The sequence below is a fragment of the Mauremys reevesii genome, linkage group 4 (genome assembly GCF_016161935.1).
Source record: "Mauremys reevesii isolate NIE-2019 linkage group 4, ASM1616193v1, whole genome shotgun sequence".
In the NCBI taxonomy this organism is placed as follows: domain Eukaryota; kingdom Metazoa; phylum Chordata; order Testudines; family Geoemydidae; genus Mauremys; species Mauremys reevesii.
The window spans coordinates 63,637,364-63,647,691 of NC_052626.1; the positions used below are offsets into that span (position 1 = coordinate 63,637,364).

Below are 10,328 nucleotides of genomic sequence, written 5' to 3' on the forward strand. Positions count from 1 at the left end.
AGAGATTCTTGCCTGCAGCTGTCATGACACTTAGGATTTGCTAGTGTGCTGCATGCACCACTAGTCACTGGGCCACTTTTTTGTATACCCAGGCTTGTCAAGGGACTGGATGTCTTCACAGAGAGCGATTACAGAAGGGAGGCTTATGGGTGATGGAAGGACTGTCCAAATCTCAGAACTGCAACCTCTGTGGCATGAATTCATAGCAGGGAAATGAGAGAGAGTATTAGTGGGAGAATTTCCAGTCGCTAGTAACCTATGCTGCTTACAGTAGGACGTTAGAGAGCTCAGACACTAGCAGGTTATTGCATCTCATTGTTTCCTCTATGGAAGCAAAACTGCAATGTCCGATGTAGCTGTGTCTGTCTGTACCCTCACTCAGTATATAACCAATTGCAAGATAGTATCTTTCGTGACTGAGGATGGCCCTAGGTAACTCTGGGAGACCTTGGTCTGGTGAGGGTAGAGAGAAGCTCAATAGCTCCATCTCTAGTGCACAAAAATTACACATCTGTTCACATTACAAGTACAACAGCTCTTTGACACGACCAGAGTACTTTCCACTGTGGCTGTGTGGATAAAGAAAGAATGTGGGAGGGCTAAGGGACATTCTGGATTGTGTGTTTTCTTGTTGGAGGTGCAAGAGTATTATTGTACTAAGACTACTTCAAATGTGTCATGAACTGCATATAGTTTGGGCTGATTTTATTTAAAGGTAACCTAAAGAAAAAACAACTAGAAGACTAAAAGCTTGAAATGAAATAGGTTTCAGTTTAAACTTCTTTACTTATAGGATCAGACAGGTGGAAAGTTGATGAGAAGAAACTTTTCAACAAAGGCATTGCAATCTACAAGAAAGACTTTTTCCTGGTCCAGAAACTTGTAAGTTACTCTGCCAATTACTTAATACACATAGAAAACACATTAAAAACATAGTGCCACTTATTAATCCACCCCCCCCATTAATCAATCCAATCTCTCTCATTTAGCCCAGGGCACAGATCAGTTACACAGAATATATTTATAAAGTGAGGGTAGTGCTCCGGTAACACTCAAGTAGCCCAGTTACAAAACTGAATGGGAAAAATTCCCATTGTGGTAAAATGGCCCATAGATTACTCTTGACAAAATTCTGTTCCCCTGCAGAGGTGCAGAATTCATATGGCCCACATATTTCTGTGCCCCCTGTGCAGAAAAATGCAAAAGAAATCTGCAGGGGGACATTCGCCTTTTCCCCGGTAGCCCAGGCAATGAGTCAGTTCCGATGTGCCTGGCCCTGGAGCAGTCTCAGATATGCAAATCACTGCAGGGGGAGAGGGGGAGACTATCACCATCACGGGGAGGGGCTGGGCATGCGTGCCTGCCAACAGGCGAGAGAGACTCTGTGTCTCTCGCTTGCTATTGTGGCTCACCAGGGGTGTGGAGGGACAGGTCTTTTTATTATGCATGAGGAAGGCTCTTTCCTGCAGGCAGAAATGTAGCAGCCTATCTGTGTAGTAATATTGTTAATGTTCCTGTTGTTCATTAACTGTTTCCATTCTCAGTCGATTCCTCTTGGAGCATAAAACCTGTAAAAGGTTAAAGTACCTACATTGCCGGAGTGATTATTATATGCCAGAGAGCCTTATTATAAATGACAGTAAGGGAATCAGCTAGGAAGATCTATGTGCTTTCTCACTTTTTTCCTGTGCCAAAGTGGCACAATAGGATAAGATTACAGCTCAGGATTTATTGTACTTACCCTTTTAAAAAAAAAAAAAAAAAGTTTGAGGGCAAATAAAACGTTTACCAAGCAGTCAATAAAAAGTCAGGACAATCAGAAGCAAGCACTTCCCAAAGTACCCAGCCACGTCCTCGACAATGATTAGCAAAACTGTATGACTTTTATCTGTGGAAGTCTCTGAGCAATTTAAAATGACATTCTACTTTTTTGCTGTTTGGCATTCTGTAATGTAATTTAAAGGAAAATCCAGGATTATAACTGTAATGCAGGGTATTAGTTACGAAGTGTTTGTAAGTCAACTTTCATGTGTTTAGGAAATGCTGAATAGTTATTGTGACTTTTTTCTGTATTGTAGTTTAAATAAATTACCAAAACAAGTAAAACTGATGTGATTATATTGCATTATTTTGACAAATAAAATATGCAGAATTTTGCAGAATTTTTAATTTTTTTGGCACAAAATTTTTAATTTTTTGGTGCAGAATCCCCACAGGAGTAATAAATGGATTTGTGATTGGTGAAATATCTAGTAGTTTTACTTCCAGTGATCTATAAAAGTTAGAGACAGTAAAAGTGTCCTTTTAGTAAATGCCTCCTCTCCATTTTAACCCATCATGAAGATGTTTCCATTGGAGGGAAAGCTCCAGGAAAAAAAGAAAGTCAGGAGTAGTTTTCAAATTTCTCATGAATAAATAACAAATATCCAAAACTTTGTATTAACTTGTTAATGCCTAGGCTTTCACAAAAGCTGATACTCTGCCTCCAAACTCTCAAATACGTCACAGATAGAAAATGTGTAATTGTTCCTGGGTCTGCTGATGATCATGTGTTCCCAGATGGGTACAGAAATGAAAACATCTGCAAGCCTTCCTCCCGATCTCTTAGACTTGCTTTCTGGTTGTTCCTTAGCTAATATGCTGTTGGAAACTAAATACCTCCCAAGAAGCTGTAAGTCTGCTCTGATGCCTGATAACTCAATTGTTCCTTAGGGAGCACCCATTTATCTTTGTATGTCTACATTGCAGCTGGTTGCGAGCCTCCCAGCCTGGGTAGACAGACGCTCATTACCAGGACTTGAGCTTAATGAGCTCAAAATAGCAGTCTGGACGTTTCAGCGCAGTCTGCAGCTTGGGCTTTTAAGTCTAGGGGAATGCATGAGTGTGAGAGCCCAAGCTCCAGCCACAACATCCACACCGCGTGTGTCCACCCATGCTGAGAGAGACTCCCTTACCTGCAGTGTAGGCATATCCTCGGGCTTGTCTACACATAAACCCCTACAGTGGCACTGCTCCAGCTGCACTGCTGTAGCACTTCAGTGAAGACCCTACCTGTGTTGATCAGAGGGGTTTCCCTATGTGCATAGGGACGCCACTTCCCTGAGAGGCGATAGGTAGGTTGACAGGAGAATTCTCCCGTCAACTTAATGCCATCTAATGGTTTAACTGTGTCACTTGCAGGGCCAGATTAACTCTTCTATGGGCCCAGGCCTATTAGATTTTGTGGGACTCCTGTATACAAGTATTTTTCCTGGGAGGGAGTTTGCTGCATAAGGGGGCTGTGGCAGGGGACTGGGGTGCAAGAGGGAGTGCGGGGTCTGGGAAGCAGTTTGGGTGCAGAAGGGGATTCTGATCTGGGGCAGGAGGTTGAGGGTGGAGGAGGGGTCCAAGTTGCAGGCTCCAGCCAGGAGGCACTTACTACAGGCAGCTCCCAGGCTGTGGCACAGCGGGGTTCAGGCAGGCTGCCTGCATGCTGTGGCTCCACGCTGCTCCCGGAAGCAGCTGCTGAGAGACCAGTGTGTGGGAGCGGGCAGTGCAGACACACAAGTGCCGCAACTGTAGCTCCCGTTGGCTGCTCCCATTGGGAGCTGCAGGTCTGATACTGGGGCGGGGGGCAGTGTGCGGACCTGCCTTCCCCCAACACACACCAGGGGTCACAGAGACGTACTAGCAGCCAGCCACTTCTGGGAGCAGCGTGTGGCCACAGCATGCAGGCATCCTGCCTGAGCCACCCTGCTGCGCTGTGGGACTTTTAGCTGCCCGGAGTTGGAGATTGCAGCCTGTGATTTATTTTTGCTGGGCCACCCTTGAGCCAGGGCTCTGGGCGGCAGCCTCTAAAGCCCCTGCCTTAATCCGGCCCTGGTCACTTGGGTGTAGATTTTTCAACCCCTAGAGCGACATAGTTATATCAACCTAATTTCCTAGTGTAGACTAGGCCTCAGTGCCAGTTCTGCCATCCTTGTGTTGACTAGTACCATATTGTGCAAGTAGCCCAATTGAAACTTATGGGATTATTCAGCCTAAAGTGCTGCTCAGTGTGAGTAAAGGTGCCAGAATCTAGCCCTAAGTAATTCCAGTGGAGGCTAAAGAAAAGATTTGTGGGAAATGTAACACAGTGTAAATAACTTAAAACAGTTTTCATATAATAGAAAGATTTTGTTGGAAAAGAAAATTACAATGTAAAGTGACTTGTAATTACACCTTTAATGAGTACTAATATACCCTTTAAAAGGAGTTTTCCTTTTTTTCCTCTTTTTTAATTTTTTTTTTTAAACACCAGATAAAAACCAAGACGGTGGCCCAGTGTGTAGAGTTTTACTACACATACAAAAAACAAGTGAAAATTGGTCGGAATGGGACCTTAATTTTTGGGGACATTGATGCCACTAATGAGAAGTCTATGAAGGATGAAGCTGAGGTTGATATCAAGGTAACCACCCAACCCCCTTGCCTGCTTTTGGCTTTTGTGCCAAATGCAAACTTCATGGATTGAATCACAGTTCACTCTTTATAATTTTACTGATGCTACATATATACAAGAAATAATAAATATTGTCCTAACTATTGCATAGATTCCTTAAGTAACTGTCTGATTAGAAACTCTTGTGTTTCTAAGGCCACGTCTACACTGCCACTTATGTTGGCAAAACTTTTGCTCAGGGGTATGGAAAAAAACACCCCCTTGAATGACCTACGTTTTGCCAGCATAAGTGCTGGTGTGCACAGAGCTATGTCAGTGAGAGATGCTCTCCCGCCGACATAGCTATCGCCGCTTGTTGAGCTGGTTTTATTGTGTCGACAGGAGCTCTTTCTCCAGTCAGCATAATGCGGCTACACGAGCCCTTTTACAGTTCACTAGGCTCAGCCTCCTATCCTTTTTCACATAATTACCTTGACCTGCCATAGAGCTGAAGCTTGAAGAAGAAAATACTAACTGTGTCTCTTTATCATTTCTTCTTGTCAAGAGTTCCCATAGGTTTGCACGTGTTCTTCCTCCCAGAAAGGAGAATTACAATGAGGATCATACGCACGTGGAGGAGGTGGCTGAGAAGGAGGAAGGGTTGGATGACAGGAAGAGCACAGTGCCTCCGAAGGCCACGCAGACACTACAAGCCAATGAAGTGGTCAGTGTTGCACTGGGCTGCATGTGCTTCCCCCCACCAGTCCTTTCTACCCTCCTCCCCCAGTTAGCAGTTTGGAAAATGATGAATAAAGATACTTTGTCTGGAACTGTCTATCTTCAGCTTTAACTTTTCCTGGTGGAAGGAGCTGGAACTGGAATAACTCCTGAGTATTACCAGCATCCAGATGGTGTTCTATATGACTTGATGATGGTGACTAGGAATGTGATGAAATCCTACACAATGCCCTGGAACTAATGCTCGGAGAGGAGGACGAGTGGCGCTAGAAATACCAGAGAGAGTTTCTCATTAGGGATGGCTTGGATTGGAATACTGGGGGGTCAGAGTGCAGCCAGCAGCCTTTATTCCAGAGATGCTCCATTTTCAGTTTGCTTTAACAACTGTCTGTTTGCCATGTAGGTCAATGAGGTCCTTGTTTCAAGAACCGAGGAGTCTAATGCCCCAGGGGAAGCCAGCAGTAGGACTGTAAGGAAGCCTAAGGAGGCAGCAGTGAAGCCTCAAAAGCCGTCTCCCCCAGTGCAGAGAAGGAGACGGAAACCAAAGCCAAAACCGGACACACCCAGTAAAGCTCAGAACCAAGAGAACACGTTTCCATGTAAAAAATGTGGCAGGTAAGAGTAAATGCATTGACAATCACAGGAACGTCATACAAAAGGAACATTAGCTTGAGAAGCAGTTTTTGTGGAGATGTACAATAAATTGTTGGGAATGGTGGCAATAATATGAACAGCTTACCACCACTGGTGCTGTCTTTCAGATTAGATCTTAAAAACAGTCCTTAATGACTCAAGGTTGTCAAAGGTCCCATAGTAGTTTTCATAATCACGGGCATATTAACCCAAGTGCCCTGAACAGATTACAACTTGGATGATCACATTCTGTGCCCCCGCCCCGCCCCATGTATGCTGTAATGTTGCTGTGCGCTGTTAAATGGCTGCACGACCCACCTCAGCAGTGTTTACATTTCACTGGTGTGTGGAGAGATTCCTGTATAGTGGAAAAAGCACTTTACGAACTTTTCAGATGACTAATACTATAAGCATGTAGAGCGTTATCATTACGATAGCAACAGGTGCCAGGTAAGGGGTGAACAAATGGTTTGATTAAATTTACACAGGTCTCTTGTGCGTATCATAGGTGTATTACTTTCTCTCTCTGGCTCCAGCCAAGAAAGTTCAGTTTGCTGCCTAAATTGCTTAATCCCAAAGAATAACGAGTCTCATAATACCAGCAGTTCCTCACCATTTTAAATATAGAAGCGGAATGATGAGGAGAACCAGAAGGAATGACATCTTTGTCTAATTCAATCATCAGTGGTGGTGACAGGTTTCCACAGTGTGGGGGGGGTCACTTAGCTGGCACTGGCAGGACACCTCTCCACTAGGTCATGGAGTAGCCCTTGGCACTGAAGTAGCACAGCTTTGAGAAGTCACACTGTTGTCTTTCTAGCCTGGACGCTTACGGGAGAAGCAGGAGGAGAATCTTAATGGTGTTCACTAAAATGGAGAAATTATTGCAGGGGAGAAGAGGCTAGAGAGAGAATGGAAACCACAAAAGGCAAAAACCATGGACCCTGGGGGGAGAAGTGCAAAAAAGAGGGCACTGATCATTGTTTGTCTGCTTGCTTGCTTATTTATTTGTATTACAGTTGTGCCTAATAAACTGGGGGCTATTCTTGCTCAGCAGTGTACAGATCCATAGTGAGAGACGGAGCCTGCCTTCAAGAGCTTAGAATCTAAATGGACATGACAGATAAAGGGTGGGAGGGAAAATCAAGGCATAGAGAGGTGAAATGACTGGTCCAAGGTCGTAGAGCACATTATTGTCGGCCAAAAACAGAACCTAGGTCTCCTGAGTCCTAAGGTAGTTCCCCATCTACTGCACCACACCGCTGCGTACAGAATGGGAGTGAGAGCAGTTGTAGTTGCAGTAGTTCCATGTTGGTGGTGATACAGGATCCTTCTCTGTAGTCTATTGACTTCAAACCAGAGATGCAACAGCCCCTTTGGCAAGGGAGAAAAGAGGAGGTACGGAGAGACTGAGCAAACAGGTACATGTGTGTGTTCTTCCTGTCAAAGTCAGACTCAGGACTCACAATTTGTCAGTCCACTCTGTTTTATTAGCACACCCAGATAACATGAGTGCCACTACCTTATTTTATACAGATAAAAAGGGTGCAAATTTAACAAGAGGACAAAGAAAGCAGAACTGACAAGTTTACCTGAGGCTAGACATACATAGTTAGTTTCCTTACTAACTTTTACCAATCTCCGGTTAATGTTCCACCATTAGCTTAAGTGGACTTATTGTTTATGCCTTAATGTTTCTTTTCCTGACACCTGTATTTCAACATTCCTTATTTCTGCTTAAAGGTACATACAGCATTTCTTTAATCCATTCTATTTTTACAATATAATTCATTCTACTTTCATGTTCCTCAGGGTCTTCTACAAGGTGAAAAGCCGCAGTGCTCACATGAAGAGCCACGCAGAACAGGAGAAGAAGGCAGCAGCATTGAAACAGCGAGAGAAAGAGGAGGCAGCGGCGGCGGCGGCAGCAGCGCAGCGGGAGGAGACCAGTGACGAGGGGAGCAGCAGCAGTGACAGCAGTGGCAGTGGCAGCTCGGATGAGGATGGGGAGATTTAGCCATAGCCCAGGGGAAGTCGAGGGAGTAGCAAGGCTGGACCCCACCTCTCTCTCGGTGTGTTTGCCTCCATTCCTGCACTTTCCTTATCTGGACTGAGTTATACTAAGCTTCTGTCCATTGCTGCCATTTCCTCATCCCACATTCTGCACCTCACCCTGCCAGTATAGACTGAGCCAAATCAGTGGATAAAGAAATTTGTGTGAACTTGGATATTCTTTTTTACAAAACAGATTTCTATTTTATTTATAAAGGCACCTGAGGTACGTAATAGAACAATGTCATCAGGAGTGGAATTCAGTTCTCCTGCGGATCAGTCAGGGCTTTCTCCTTGTACTTGCCAAGAATCATGGCACTGAGACTCTTGAGTATAAAGGCTTCCAGACCTGAGCAAGAAAAAGATGCTCTGCCCTGAGACTGTCTGCATCTAGTTACTGTGACACCAGTGTTTTGTAGTGATTTCCTTCCATAGAAAATTGCCTGTCACTGCCCTTCCCACTTTCCTCTCCGAGAGCTATCCAGGCTCTTAGCAACTTCTGTGGAAATATGAGACATACCCTGGGTCACTGTATGACGGAAGTGTGAGGGGAAGGGGTGAAGAACAATTCACCCCACCCCTCTCCTCTGAGAAGAGATTTCTATTTTCCTGTAGCAAGGGGATGCCTGATATTTCCTGTGTCATTGAGAGTTCAGTAGAGGACACATAGCATCCTGTGAGATAAGAGTAGCCACAAACCTAAAAGATCTGGCCACACTGTGTACAGGAAGCGAAGTAGTTATTGGGTCACTTTTAGAAGAATTTGCCCCCTCACAAGTGCAATTTGAAAGGCCTCTAACAATCACATCTGGCTTTAACTCATTGCAAAAGGGAGCAAGGTTGTTAATGAGACTTGACCCAAGAGACAGCTTTTGCAATGTGCACACCTCACAGAGATGGGAAGGGTGGACTTGGTTCTCTTTCCTAGGCTTCTTTATTCCCTTCCACAAAGGGCCGTTATGCAGGAGGATGCCCATTTTCCCTTTACCCATCCCTTTAAATGGCCACCTACAAGAGTTGCACTGAAGAAGCTGTGTGTCCTTCCATTCATTCCTTTGCAGATGTGATTGGACAGCACAGAATGCTGGGCTATCCCATCATGGCCCCCTTACCAGTGAAATGTAGACTCTTCAGGCAGAGCTGGCATTGACATGGTCCCATTAGCCAAAAGTCTAGGCAGCTAGGCCTAGTATTCAAGCAAAGTGTTAAGAGAAAGCAAAAATAGGTCAGCTGAATGCTAAAATTGCACAGAATTTGTCTGTACATACATACATAGTGTTCACATACCTTTATTGCATAAAACTAAAGAATCGAGTGTAGTTGCAGCTGTGTCGGTCCCAGGATATTCAACAAGGTGGGTGAGGTACTATCTTGTATTGGACCAACTTCAGTTGGTGAGAGAGACAAGCTTAAAAGCAGGGGTGCAGTATGCAGTACCAGCAAGAGATTTTTATTGGGTATGAGGTACTGGAAACACTTGGGGCAACACATCTCCCCAGTGGATGAAGCTGCACTCTGCTCCTTAAAGGAGCAGAACACAGCTAGGGAGGACATTCACTCTTTATATGGCTTTAACAGCACAATACAAAGTTTGTTAGCATATATATTGTGCTGTTACATTGGTCAGGAGTTTTCAAGAGGGGAGGGATGCGGGGACAAAAGGTGTTTTTGATTCTGTTTCTCATTGGCCTGAATTATCCATGACAGCCACACTGCATCACATCAAATCCAAATCATTAGAGAAATGCCTCTGCTTGCACTGACCAGTGGATGTTTGGATTCTGATGTCAGCCCAGTTCTGCAGCCTGATGGGAATCAGGTGTTGTCCCCAGTATACATAGAATTCCTTTTTGCAGCCAAACTAGTCTAACATTCATTTTGCTAACTGGAACTGGAGCAGCAAAACTAAGAAAACAAATGCCTTATTTTCCAGCTTTGTGGGTGAGAGAACTATAAGTGAAGATTATAATGCTGGACACTGACAGCCTTTAACCAGGTGCCTCAGGAATCTGACAAGAACTCTGCTGAAAATATGTTCTTCATCTTAGCAATGGAGCTAAGACTTATCACACATTTGCCCACCTTTTATTTAAATGAAGCTCCTTCTGATCGGACAGCTCAGGCATTGTCAGTTTCACCCAGAACAATTTACAAACTTGGAACCTAATCCTGTAAACCCTTTAATCATTTGATCAATCCCATTAAAGATAATGGGACTATTTGCATGACTATGAACTACTTTTGTGGGCTGGTAAAAGTTTCAGGAGTCTGTTCTGTTCCTGTAAAGGAAGTTGAATCCCCCATTGACATGCAATGTTTGGGTACCATAAAGCAGTTAAATTTTGTCTTTTAATAAGTCATACGTGGGCTGAAATGGCTCCTCACCCAACTCCCATATTCCATATAAACAGACTGAATACTACATATTTGGGGGGAAAGTGAGTAGTTAAGCATGTTGTTTGTATATACAAAGGGGGGGAGGTATCAGAGGGGATGGGAAGAGCGT

The 10,328-nt window shown here is 44.2% G+C and overlaps 1 protein-coding gene across 10 annotated transcripts in view; it reads left to right on the top strand.

Annotated features, from left to right (window-relative positions):
* MIDEAS (mitotic deacetylase associated SANT domain protein) overlaps positions 1 to 8,868 on the top strand; it is an 87,983-nt gene extending 79,115 nt beyond the window's left edge. For all 10 annotated transcript variants that reach the window (XM_039533208.1, XM_039533209.1, XM_039533212.1 and 7 more), the window contains 5 exons: positions 794 to 882; positions 4,280 to 4,429; positions 4,965 to 5,123; positions 5,541 to 5,752; positions 7,583 to 8,868. In XM_039533208.1, the coding sequence (XP_039389142.1) occupies positions 794 to 882; positions 4,280 to 4,429; positions 4,965 to 5,123; positions 5,541 to 5,752; positions 7,583 to 7,787 (815 nt within the window). In that variant the 3' untranslated portion in view covers positions 7,788 to 8,868. The remainder of the gene's footprint in view (positions 1 to 793; positions 883 to 4,279; positions 4,430 to 4,964; positions 5,124 to 5,540; positions 5,753 to 7,582) is intronic.
* The last annotated feature ends 1,460 nt before the right edge of the window (positions 8,869 to 10,328 follow it).